This window comes from Pseudophryne corroboree, chromosome 10, assembly GCF_028390025.1.
Source record: "Pseudophryne corroboree isolate aPseCor3 chromosome 10, aPseCor3.hap2, whole genome shotgun sequence".
Classification (NCBI taxonomy): domain Eukaryota; kingdom Metazoa; phylum Chordata; class Amphibia; order Anura; family Myobatrachidae; genus Pseudophryne; species Pseudophryne corroboree.
The window spans coordinates 145,549,277-145,562,430 of record NC_086453.1 but is presented as its reverse complement, the minus strand read 5'-3'; the positions used below and the strand labels follow the sequence as shown (position 1 = coordinate 145,562,430).

General features: G+C 45.1%; 1 protein-coding gene across 9 annotated transcripts in view; it reads right to left on the bottom strand.

Annotated features, from left to right (window-relative positions):
* Nucleotides 1-13,154, bottom strand: part of CNOT3 (CCR4-NOT transcription complex subunit 3) — a 179,882-nt gene that overhangs the window by 60,248 nt on the left and 106,480 nt on the right. For 6 of the 9 annotated variants that reach the window (XM_063942857.1, XM_063942854.1, XM_063942863.1 and 3 more), the window contains exons 4-6: nucleotides 8,620-8,687; nucleotides 6,827-6,922; nucleotides 6,383-6,472 (exon numbers count right to left, since the gene is read on the bottom strand). In XM_063942857.1, the coding sequence (XP_063798927.1) occupies nucleotides 6,383-6,472; nucleotides 6,827-6,922; nucleotides 8,620-8,687 (254 nt within the window). The remainder of the gene's footprint in view (nucleotides 1-6,382; nucleotides 6,473-6,826; nucleotides 6,923-8,619; nucleotides 8,688-13,154) is intronic. The other 3 variants (XM_063942860.1, XM_063942861.1, XM_063942862.1) reach the window with 1 other exon arrangement.

Below are 13,154 nucleotides of genomic sequence, written 5' to 3'. Positions count from 1 at the left end.
TGCAATAACCGCCCTGAGCGATTCCATCTTGAACTTGAATCTTTTTATGTATGTGTTCAAGGATTTCAAATTTAAAATGGGTCTCACCGAACCGTCCGGTTTCGGTACCACAAACAGTGTGGAATAGTAACCCCGTCCTTGTTGAAGTAGGGGTACTTTGACTATCACCTGCTGGGAATACAGCTTGTGAATTGCCTCTAGTACAGCCTCCCTGCCCGAGGGAGTTGTCGGTAAGGCCGATTTGAGGAAACGGCGGGGGGGAGGCGCCTCGAATTCCAGCTTGTACCCCTGAGATACTACTTGAAGGATCCAGGGATCCACCCGTGAGCGAACCCACTGATCGCTGACATTTTTGAGGCGGCCCCCCACCGTACCTGGCTCCGCCTGTGGAGCCCCACCGTCATGCGGCGGATTTGGAAGAAGAGGGGGAGGACTTTTGTTCCTGGGAACCTGCTGCGTGGTGCAGCTTTTTTCCCCTTCCTCTGCCTCTAGACAGAAAGGACCCGCCTTTTCCCCGCCTGTTTTTCTGGGGTCGAAAGGACTGTACCCGATAATACGGCGCTTTCTTAGGCTGTGAGGGGACATGGGGCAAAAATGCTGACTTCCCAGCTGTTGCTGTGGAAACAAGGTCTGAGAGACCATCCCCGAATAACTCCTCACTCTTATAAGGCAAAACTTCCATGTGCCTTTTAGAATCTGCATCCCCTGTCCACTGCCGAGTCCATAAGCCTCTCCTAGCAGAAATGGACAATGCACTTATTCTAGATGCCAGCCGGCAGATCTCCCTCTGTGCATCTCTCATGTACAAGACTGAGTCTTTTATATGCTCTACGGTTAGCAATATAGTGTCCCTGTCCAGGGTGTCAATATTTTCTGACAGGGAATCTGACCAAGCAGCAGCAGCACTGCACATCCACGCTGAAGCAATAGCTGGTCTCAGTATAACACCAGTGTGTGTATATATAGACTTTAGGATAGCCTCCTGCTTTCTATCAGCAGGTTCCTTTAGGGCGGCCGTATCCGGAGACGGTAGTGCCACCTTTTTAGACAAACGTGATTTTTTTGAAATCACCAAATTTTTATCAGGGAAAGCCCACGCTTCTTCACACACTTCATTTAATTCTTCAGATGGGGGAAAAACTATTGCCAGTTTTTTCTCCCCAAACATAATACCCTTTTTTGAGGTACCTGGGTTTATATCAGAAATGTGTAAAACCTCTTTCATTGCCTCAATCATGCAACGAATGGCCCTAGTGGACATGAAATTTGACTCATCGTCGTCGACACTGGTATCAGTATCCGTGTCGACATCTGTGTCTGCCATCTGAGGTAGTGGGCGTTTTAGAGCCCCTGATGGCCTTTGAATAGCCTGGGCAGGCACGAGCTGAGAAGCCGGCTGTCCCGCATTTGGCATGTCGTCAAATTTTTTATGTAAGGAGTCGACACTTGCACGTAATTCCTTCCATAAGTCCATCCACTCAGGTGTCTGCCCCGCAGGGGGTGACATCACATTTATAGGCATCTGCTCCGCCTCCACATAAGTCTCCTCATCAAACATGTCGACATAGCCGTACCGACCCACCGCACACACACACACACACAGGGAATGCTCTTAAAGGAGACAGGACCCCACAAAAGCCCTTTGGGGAGACAGATAGAGAGTATGCCAGCACACACCAGAGCGCTATATAATGCAGGGACTAACTGAATTATGTCCCCTATAGCTGCTATAATATTTACTGCGCCTCAAATTTGTGCCCCCCCTCTCTTTTTTACCCTTTTCTGTAGTGTAGACTGCAGGGGAGAGTCAGGGAGCTTCCTTCCAGCGGAACTGTGAGGGAGAAATGGCGCCAGTGTGCTGAGGGAGATGGCTCCGCCCCTTTTTCGGCTGACTTTTCTCCCGCTTTTTTCTGTATTCTGGCAGGGGTAATTACCACATATATAGCCTCTGGGGCTATATATTGTGGTTATTTTGCCAGCCAAGGTGATTTTATTGCTGCTCAGGGCGCCCCCCCCAGCGCCCTGCACCCTCAGTGACCGGAGTGTGAAGTGTGTATGAGGAGCAATGGCGCACAGCTGCAGTGCTGTGCGCTACCTTGGTGAAGACTGAAGTCTTCTGCCGCCGATTTTCCGGACCATCTTCTTGCTTCTGGCTCTGTAAGGGGGACGGCGGCGCGGCTCCGGGAACGAACACCAAGGACGGGTCCTGCGGTCGATCCCTCTGGAGCTAACGGTGTCCAGTAGCCTAAGAAGCCCAAGCTAGCTGCAAGCAGGTAGGTTCGCTTCTTCTCCCCTTAGTCCCTCGTTGCAGTGAGCCTGTTGCCAGCAGGTCTCACTGTAAAATAAAAAAACCTAACATATACTTTCTTTCTAGGAGCTCTGGAGAACCCCTAGTGTGCATCCAGCTCGGCCGGGCACAGAAATCTAACTGAGGTCTGGAGGAGGGGCATAGAGGGAGGAGCCAGTGCACACCAGGTAGTACCAAATCTTTCTTATAGTGTGCCCAGTCTCCTGCGGAGCCCGTCTATTCCCCATGGTCCTTACGGAGTCCCCAGCATCCACTAGGACGTCAGAGAAATGTAAAGTGCACCGGGTCCTTTGGACCCCATCTATACCTCATCGTACTAATACCCCTTTCACATCGCACAAATAACCCGGTATCGACACGGCGTATTGCCGTGTCGAACGGGTCAGTGTGCGATGTGAAAGCTCCTTTGCTGAATTAGCGGGTCGCCGGACCCGGTAATTCAGCCCGGTTAAAAAGAAGGGTTATTACCGGGTTGAATACCGGGTCAGGTGCAGTGTGAATGGGAGCAGTTCCGATGCGACACGGCTCCCATTCACAGCATAGGGAGAGGCGGCGCAGGAGATGAGCTCATCTCCCAGAGCCGCCTCCACCCCCGCCCCTGCTGCTGCTGCGCCCCCCGCTGCTATGGCAACCGACCCAGTATATTGCCGGGTCGGAAAGCCAGCAAAGGAGCGCAAATGCCGGATCCCACCCGGTAAGGACACGTTTCTCTTACCGGGTGGGATCCGGCATTTGCGATCTGAAAGCAGCATGAGTGTCCCCAGTAACCATTATGGATGATAGAGAAATTGGTTATTCTACTGGTCACATAGACAACATTGTGCAACAGTTAGTACTGTCAGCTAGACCACATTCACCTTAAAGAGTTTTCTAAAGCTACTTTTAAATGTGTTGGAAAATATTATATTCCTGGAATTCCAAAAAGTGGGGCCAAAGAACCGGAGACACAAATCTCATAGGAACATGTATACCTTGAAAGGTGATAGATGTCTTGGGATTATGGCGGTGGTTTAGAACGTTTCTTAGGGGCACATGGAACAAGCTCTTGGCAGTTTATTGTATATTCATGATTTCATTAATACTATATTTATATGTGCCCAGACAGTGGCCAACATCTTCCAAGTGTGCAAAAAGGTATATTTAGAGGAAGTCGTACAGTAAATATTACATTCATTTATATTGTGTGCACATCATGCAGGTCAGATTTTCCAGAGACATAGTATTTTACAAAGAAAAAAATATTATATATATATATATATATATATATATATATATATATATACATACACACACACACACATATACAGGTTGAGTATCCCATATCCAAATATTCCGAAATACGGAATATTCCGAAATACGGACTTTTTTGCGTGAGAGTGAGAAAGTGAAACCTTTGTTTTTTGATGGCTCAATGTACACAAACTTTGTTTAATACACAAAGTTATTAAAAATATTGTATTAAATGACCTTCAGGCTGTGTGTATAAGGTGTATATGAAACATAAATGAATTTTGTGAATGTAGACACATTTTGTTTAATGCACAAAGTTATAAAAAATATTGGCTAAAATGACTTTCAGGCTGTGTGTATAAGGTGTATATGTAACATAAATGTATTCTGTGCTTAGATTTAGGTCCCATCACCATGATATCTCATGATGGTATGCAATTATTCCAGAATACGGAAAAATCCGATATCCAAAATACCTCTGGTCCCAAGCATTTTGGACAAGGGATACTCAACCTGTGTATATATATATATATATATATATATATATATACACACACATATATACACATACATACATACACGTACATGCAGTACCAGTCTAATTGTGCCCATACACTTGTGTGATGTCCCGCGACGCGACATCGCACCGGCAGTTCAGGTGCTATGAAATCGCACCTGAACTGCCAAAAGTGATTACCATGCGATTATGTGATAGTTTGCATGGTAATCAGGTGAAGGGCACGTCATCGCCGAGTGGGAGCGGCCGGCGGGTGCCTATCGCAGTGCGATATATTGCATGTGTTTTTAAAAACACATGCGATCACACTGCGATTCGATTAATATTAAGTGCAGCACATCTTGAGCGCGATATTCCACCCGCGCATCGCAAGGTACCTAAAATGTGCATACAATCCTTCGATTTATCTCACAGATGCGGTCGAAATCGAAGTACCTCATATCTCACAAGTGTATGGGCTAGATAACCCTTCTCATTCAATGGTTTTTATTTATTTTAATTATTTTCTACAGTGTAGATTAATACTGAAGACATCAAAACTGTGAAAGAACACATATGGAATTATGTTGTAAACAAAGTGTTAAACAAATCAAAAAGATGTTTTAGATTTTATATTCCTCAAAATAGCCCCCTTTTGCTTTGATGACAGATTTGCACACTCTTGGCATTCTCTCAATCATCTTTATGAGGTAATCTCCTGCAATGGTTTTGAATTAGCAGGTGTGCCTTGTCAAGAGTCAATCTGTGGAATTACTTGCCTTCTTAATGTGTTTGAGACCATCAGTTGTGTTGTGCAGAGGTAGGGTTAGTACACAGTGGACACCCCTATTTGACTACTGTTGTAATCCATATTATGGCACGAACCACTCAACTCAGCAAAGAGAAACAACAGTCCATCATTACTTTAAGACATGAAGGTCAGTCGATGCGGAAAATTTCAAGAACTTTGTATCCTCAGATGCAGTTGCAAAAACCATCAAACGCTATGATGAAACTGGCTCTCATGAGGACTGCCCCAGGAAAGAAAGACCAACAGTAACCTCTGCCGCAGAGGATAAGTTCATTACAGTTACCAGCCTCAGAAACCGCTACTTGACAGCACCTCAGATTAGAGCCCACATAAATTCTTCAGAGTTCAAGTAGCAGACAAATCTCAACATCAACTGTTCAGAGGAGACTGTGTGAATCAGGTCTTTATGGTTAAATTGCTGCGAAAAAGTCACTACTGACGATGAACAACAAGAGGAGGAGAATTGTTTGGGCCAAGAAACACAAGGAATGGACATTAGACCAGTGGATATCTGTACTTTGGTCTGAGGAGTCCAAATCTGAGATTTTTGGTTCCAACCGCCGTGTCTTAGTGAGACGCAGAAAAGGTGAGCGGATGGTTTCTGCATGTGTGGTTCACATGGTGACGCATGGAGGAGGAGGTGTGATGGTGTGGGGCTGCTTTGCTGGTGACACTGTTGGTGATTTATTCAAAATTCAAGGCACACTTAACAAGCATGGCCACCATAGCATTCTGCAGAAAAAGTGAGCAGATGGTTTCTGCATATGTGCTTCCTACTGTGACTCATGGAGAAGGAGGTGTGATAGTGTGGGGGTGCTTTGCTGGAGACGCTGTTGGTGATTTATTCAAAATTCAAAGTACACTTAACCAGCATGGCTTCCATAGCAGCGCCATGCCATCCCATCAGGTTTGCGTTTACTGAGACCATCATTTGTTTTTCAACATGACAATGACCCCAAAAACACCTCCAGGCTATGTAAGGGCTACATGACCAAGACGGAAAGTGATGGAGTGCTGCGTCAGATGACCTGGTCTCCACAATCACCCGACCTAAACCCAATTGAGATGGTTTGGGATGAGTTGGACCACAGAGTGAAGGGGAAGCAGCCAACAAGTCCTCAGCACCTCTGGGAACTCCTTCAAGATGTTGGAAAACCATTCCAAAAGACTATCTCATGAAGCTGATTGAGAGAACGCCGACTGTGCAAAGCTGTCATCAAAGAAAAAGGGGGCTACTTTGAGGTATATAAAATATAAAACATATTCTGATTTGTTTAACACTTTTTTGTTTACAACAAAATTCCATTCAGTATGTGTTCTTTCTTTGAGGTCTTCAGTATTAATCTACAATGTAGAAAATAATTAAAATAAATAAAAACCATTGAATGAGAAGGTGTGTCCAAACTTTTGACTGGTACTGTATACACACACACACACACACACACACACACACACACACACACACACACACACACACCACAATCTCACATTGCAGAGACAGGAGAACAGCTGACTACATATCACAGGTTTATTTTACCGTTTCTATTAATTTCCGGTTTTCAATAAGCTGCCTCTTGTCTTTGATCTCATTAGATGCCACCCATGTCTTTATTTGGTCCCGCAATCTCTGTAACGGGGGTAAGGACAAAAAAAGTTATCACAAATCTTTCCAAACGGAAAGAAGAATGCGCAGTACATCAAGGCAGGATGTTTTTTGTACATAGAGTACCAGAAACAAAAAGTAATTTTCATAAAATCAGCAAAAAGACAAATCAGTATCTGTACGATTCACACCATTAAGGTGAATTCATTTCAAAGCCGTGTGCTGCCAGGCAACACAGTGATGCCCAACTGCACAAATTCCAGCCATTTACGCTTGTGCGGAAACAATGCATCCTTTGCAAAGATAATAAATTCCTGACTTAGTTGGGACTAAAGCTGAGAAAGTTTGGTGTATAATCTATTGAACAGCAAAACCTACCTGTAGCTTCTTAATCTCTTTCTTTAAGTCTGCTTCATATTTCTCTTTCTGGTTGGCATTTGCAGCATTATGTAGCTGCAAAAAAACACAAGACAACTAATAAAGAATAACATTTCCCTTCCTCAATAGTTCAAAGCATGGTATATAGCATCCTAACCATTTAACACATTCTACTACACCACCAAGGAAGTCAATTAACTGCGAGTTGCCATTGCAATTGCGCGGAAACTGCAGCAACTTGGCCGGACTCGCAGATTTTTGTACGCAGCCCTGTGGGGCTGTGAACAAAAAAATCATCAAGTCGGGAGCTACCACAAGTGTGTATAGATGCACTTGCGCGCACGGATTTACCCGAGTAAGATAATTGAATTGACACCCAAGGTCACTTTACCATTGGAACAAACAATAATAAAACAAAACTGGCATCCAAATGCAAGAACTTCCGATTAGTGTAAAGTGCAGATTTGTTTGGGGATTTTAGTATGGGGTATAAAGTAGCAATTTATTGATTTATGGCAAAATCATCCTGGTTTTGCCTAAAACAAACAAAAAACAAAAACAAAAAAACTACCATTGTCACCTTTGCCAAATCAGAAGCCATTACATTTGGCCATAGGTATTATCCACACAGGTTACGGTCGTTAGGTCGACCCAACTTAGGTCGACAATGCCATTAGGTCGGCATGCATTAGGTCGACAGGTCAAAAGGTCGACATGAGTTTTTCACATTTTATGGACTTTTTCATACTTAACGATCCATGTGGACTACGATTGGAACAGTAATCTGTACAGATCAAAGCGGTAGCGGAGCGAGGCACCTTGCCCGAAGCATGGCGAGCGAATACGGTGCATTAATTTGGGTTCCCCGTCACTTTACGAAGAAAACGACACCAAAAACAGTCAAAAATCTCATGTCGGTCTTTTGACCTGTCAACCTAGTACATGTCGGTCTAACGCCTAAGTAGACCTAATGCATGTCGACCTAATGGCAATGTCGACTTTATAAGCCTTATAATTGCTCTTCCCAGCCTGATATCTTGGGTTTTGTCTGACTTAGAGTATTTCTGAGGATATAAGCCAAAAGCTGTGACTCTCCGCTTTCAGTGGACACTGGCAGCTTGTCTCTACTATGCCCAGAACTAGAGATATCAGCCTTCCAGCAGCTGGCCCCTGCTCCAGCTACACATGCCTAATATGCAGTTTTAGATTTTCGTTGGTGGATTGCTCCGGCTCCTGAACTCTGATCCCCAAGTCCCAGAACCTTCTGAAAGGTGAGACTCTCTAGTTTTGTATCCCATTCAAAGCTAAGAAATATATTTTCAGGAACTTGAGATATCTGCAGTCCAGCAAGCTTCCCTCCCACCGGAAAATGATAAATACTAAGCCCACTCCACTATCCACCCCTCCCCTACGTATTAAACACCCCCTACCACCCTGGTGGTCATGTACCAGGGCTTCTTCATTCAGCCCAATGTCCCCTTCTACAGTTTAGCCCCATCTGTGCAGTAAAGGAGTAAATAGCATAAATTACTGTTACATGCTGAGCAGAAGATAGAACACCCCCTACTGCCCGTGGGACATCAAAGCTGCACTGATAGCACCCCCCACCCCTACCGCTGGAGGATGGGTAGGGGGCCCAGTGCATTGCTGTGCCCAGGGGCCTACACTGCTGTTAAGACGGCCCTGCGCTTCAGATAAGATTTTAAACAAAATGTTATCCTTTGGAAACTTTTATATAAAAACAAGTTTGAAAGAAATATAAACAAAAGGACATAACAATTATATATATTTACCTTTTGCCAAATGTCTTCAAACTGCTCCACTCCTTCCGACACCTTTTTCAAACACCGATCAATCTCACCTGAAAGCAGTCAGAAAAAAAGGATAATGTGCTTTGCAAAAAAGAGGAAGGCTCTACTACTGATAAAGAACAATGGGGCAGATGTATTAACCCGGAGAAGGCATAAGGAAGGGATAAACAAGTGATAAATCCAAGATGATAAAGGCAACAGCCAATGAGCACCTAACTGTTAATTTACATATTGGAGCTGATTGGCTGGTGCGTTTATCATCTTGGATTTATCACTGGTTTAACACTTCCTTATGCCTCCTCCAGGTTTATACATCTGCCCCAATATGCCCACAATGAATGAAGGCGTAACAATGCAATTAAACTTAACAAAAACAAGGCCACAGAAAACGTATACAAGAACCTCCGACCAGTTTTCATACAAGTCTGAAAGAAGAAAAAAAAAATATGCAGAGCTGTACATATTTTGTGACTCATCAGCTGCACGTGCAACTGGTTAACTACAAGAGATCACCACCTTCAGTGTATTTGCACCCACTAACTGGCGTATATACATATTTCTGCAGGTCTGCATGAGCCACATTTGCATAAACGTATACACTCCAGTGTCCCCTAGTGGATGAAGGAGAAATACACCTTTACTGTACTTGGCTTACGTTACATCTCGCAGTCCGCCTTTCCAGACACAGGTGGCAGAATCACACATATGCTTTCACCCTATAGGCACAATCTCACACAAGACATTCTACAGATTGCATTAGTCCCATGCTCATGCTATTCACAAGAGCTTCGCAGAAAACAACTGGAATACAAAAAGGCTTAAAGTCTTGTAACATTGGGCCCAATTCAGATGTGGTTGGAGGTGCAATCGCTGCTGCTTGCATGGAAGCAGCAATTGCACTAATATGGTAATACAGCAGGAGGCGTCTGATATAAGTAGATTCCTCCTGGTTGCATTAGCGATCTGTACTGTGTCCTAGAACTCATTGGTTCACCTGCAACACCATGATTAAAACCCATGGATTTGCACAAGCCAGCCACTGTAGATCCTATAAAGAGGCTAGGAAATCTGTCTTCTGATGGATATCCTGGCCTCAACACTCCCCCAAAATGGTGGTGACAGTATGTGTGCGGAGCATGCGCAAAGTATCGAACATTGGCATTTGAACTATGTGCCGAACCTCCAGCTACTCCTGAATTAGGCACACTGTCAATCTAGTATTTCAGGCCAGTCAATTGCCGCAACACGAGCTGAAGCCCATGGCTTATATTTTCCTGTGTCCTCCAATCATCTCTCATTGCCTCTCTTGGCTGTAGGTGAAGACTAAGCACTGCCGCTTCGAGTGCCAGTGGGATCGGATTCATGAATTTGTCAAACAGCTGTCTTCCAAGCTCATATGCTGCGATAGAGGCCACATGAAAAGACAGAGGATCAGTATGCGGTCTACCCTAGAGTTTGTTGTTAGCAAGTGCATTATTTTACAGATGAGTGTTCATACAATACAATTATATACACACAAAAAAGGTGGCGGGGGGGGGGGGGGGGGGGCATCTATTGTGCATGAAAAGGTTTATTCACAGACAACATTGAAAGCCACAAACACTTGCAGGTGAAATGCTCGTACCAAATTATTAAACATTGTGGACTTAATACCACATGGTTTTATGCTGCCCTACTCTGGTGTCTCTCCAACCACCAATGCAGCTGCATCTGCCAGAAGCTGCACACTGCGCCGCTGTCCGTCACCAGACCACAGCACACTGGTCACGGCCAGCGGCGCGGTATGCAAGTTCTGTCAGATGCAGCTGCATTAGAGTGGTGCACTATAAAACCATGTGATATTAAGTCCACAATGTTTAATCATTTGGTACGAGCATTTCACCTGCAAGTGTCTGTGGCTTTTAATTTTGTCTGTGAATAAACATTTTCATGCACGATAGAGCGCCCCCTCTTCTACCTTTTTTGTACAGCTTTCTTATAGTCTCTTGGATTCAGGGATTTGGAGGGGAACTGCAGTCCTAAACAAGCTTGACGATCTTCTGTGCTCACAATACTATTATTGAATGAGGTACTGCTCCGTTTATACTAAAGACAATAAGTACTTTCGCTTACGTCCTTGAGGATACCGTGGTCCACATTAGTACCATGGGGTATAGACGGGACCACTAGGAGCCTTGGGCACTAAGAAAATAGGATTTTGGTACTTACCAGGTAAATCCTTTTCTTTGAATCCATAGGGGGCACTGGAGTACTCTTGGGATATGGACGGTGTTAGCAAGGACAGGGCACTGAATATTCAAATTTCAGTAACTCTCCTCCCCTCCATACTCCCAGAATACCTCAGTGTTTTTTCCTGAGGCGAACAGGATAGAGAGGATGAACAATGGAGAATTACCTATAACATTATAATATAACGGACAACAATAAAGTTGACACATAACGTAACTGACAACTAACCAGTTGACACCATAACCGATAAATCGGTGAGAATGTGTTACCATATGATCCACTGAACTTACCACAACCAGGTAAAACTGCTCTGGGTGGGCGTCCAGTGCCCCCTATGGATTCAAAGAAAAGGATTTACCTGGTAAGTACCAAAATCCTATTTTCTTTTTCATCCACTAGGGGTCACTGGAGTACTCTTGGGACGTACCAAAGCTTCCCCTGTGGGCGGGAGAGCTGTTTGGCACCTGTAACACTAAGCGGCCAAAGCTAGATGCTGATGCCGCAAACGTATCAAACTTGTAAAAGCGCACAAACATGTGCACTGATGACCATGTAGCCGCACGGCAAAGCTGCGTCGTAGAAGCTCCACGACCAGCTGGCCATGAAGTTCCCCCAGAACGCGTGGAATGAGCTGTTACCGATGTAGGCGGCTGTAACCTAGCCTGAAGGTAAGCCTGACGTATGGTCAGTTTTATCCATCTGGATAAGGTCTGCTTAGAAGCTGGCCAACCCATCTTGGCAGCATCATAGAGAACAAATAACGTATCCGTCTTACAAACTGTAGACGGTCGGGATACCGAAACGCGTAGGGCGCGTACCACATCCAAAGTTCCAGAATCGTCTGTTAACACAGGAACTGCCATTGGTTGATTGATGTGAAAAGATGACACTACCTTTGGTAAGAAAGCGGGATTCGTCCGCAATTCCGCTCTGTCATCATGAAACACCAAAGACGGTGGCTTGCATAACAAGGCACCCAATCTGAAACACACCTTGCTGAAGCTAAGGCTAGGAGAAAAATTGTTTTCCAAGTGAGAAACTTAATATCCACTTGTTGTAAGGGTTCAAAATATGAAGACTAAAAAATCTAAAACCAGATTCAAGTCCCATGGCGCTGAAGGCGGAATGAATGGAGGCTGTACTCTGAGGACACCTTACAGAAAGGTGTGTACAGACGGCAATAGAGCCAATCGTCTTTGAAAGTAAATTGACAAAACAGATACCTGCACCTTTAGTGTAGATAAACGCAGTCCTCCATCTAACCCAGTCTGTAAAAATAACAAAAGACGGGATAACTTGAAAGATGACGTCGGAAACATCCGAGCGTCACACCAACCTATATAGGCATGCCAAATCCTGTAATAATGAGCTGCCGTAACGGGCTTACTAGCACGTAACATGGTTGATGGAATGCCCTCTCTTCTTAAGAGGGCGGTCTCAACAGCCACCCCGTCAAACGCAGCCGCGCTAAATCGGGGTAAAGGAATGGACTCTGGTGTAACAGGTCCGGACGTAGCGGGAGCGGCCAAGGATAGTCTGCGAGTAGCCCGTGAAGATCCGAGAACCAAGCTCTCCGAGGCCAATGAGGCGCCACTAGTATGACTGTGACAGACTCTCGTTTGATCCGATTTAGCAACAGAGGGAGCAGCGGAAACAGATACATGAGGCTGTACGGCCACGCGATTGTGAGAGCATCCACCGCCACTGCCTTTGGATCTCGCGTTCTGGACACATACTGGGGCGTTTAGTGATTGTGGCAAGATGCCATCAGGTCCACTTGAGGGTAACCCCACCTCTGGACCAACATGCGAAACACTTCTGGATTTAATGCCCATTCTCCTGGATGAAAATCCCGACGGCTGAGATAATCCGCCTCCCAGTTGTCCACTCCCGGAATGAACACTGCCGACAATATCACTTGGTGATGCTCGGGCCAATTGAGGATTCAAGCTACTTCCCGCATGGCCATGCGGCTTCTCGTTCCTCCTTGTTTGTTGATGTACGCGATCGCCGTCGCGTTGTCCGACTACACTTGGACAACCTGAGACCGAAGCATGTGCACTGCTTGTCGTAGCGCATTGTAAATTGCCCGGAGTTCTAGGACATTTATAGACAGCAATCTTTCGTGATCCGCCCAGAGACCCTGGAGCTGACAATTTTGAACTACAGCTCCTCTGAGACTTGCGTCCGTCTTTAGAATTAACCAATTCCAGACGCAGAACCGTCTCCCTGCTGTTAGTGTACTTTGAGCCACCAGAGTAGAGAGACTCTGGCTCGTGGAGACAACC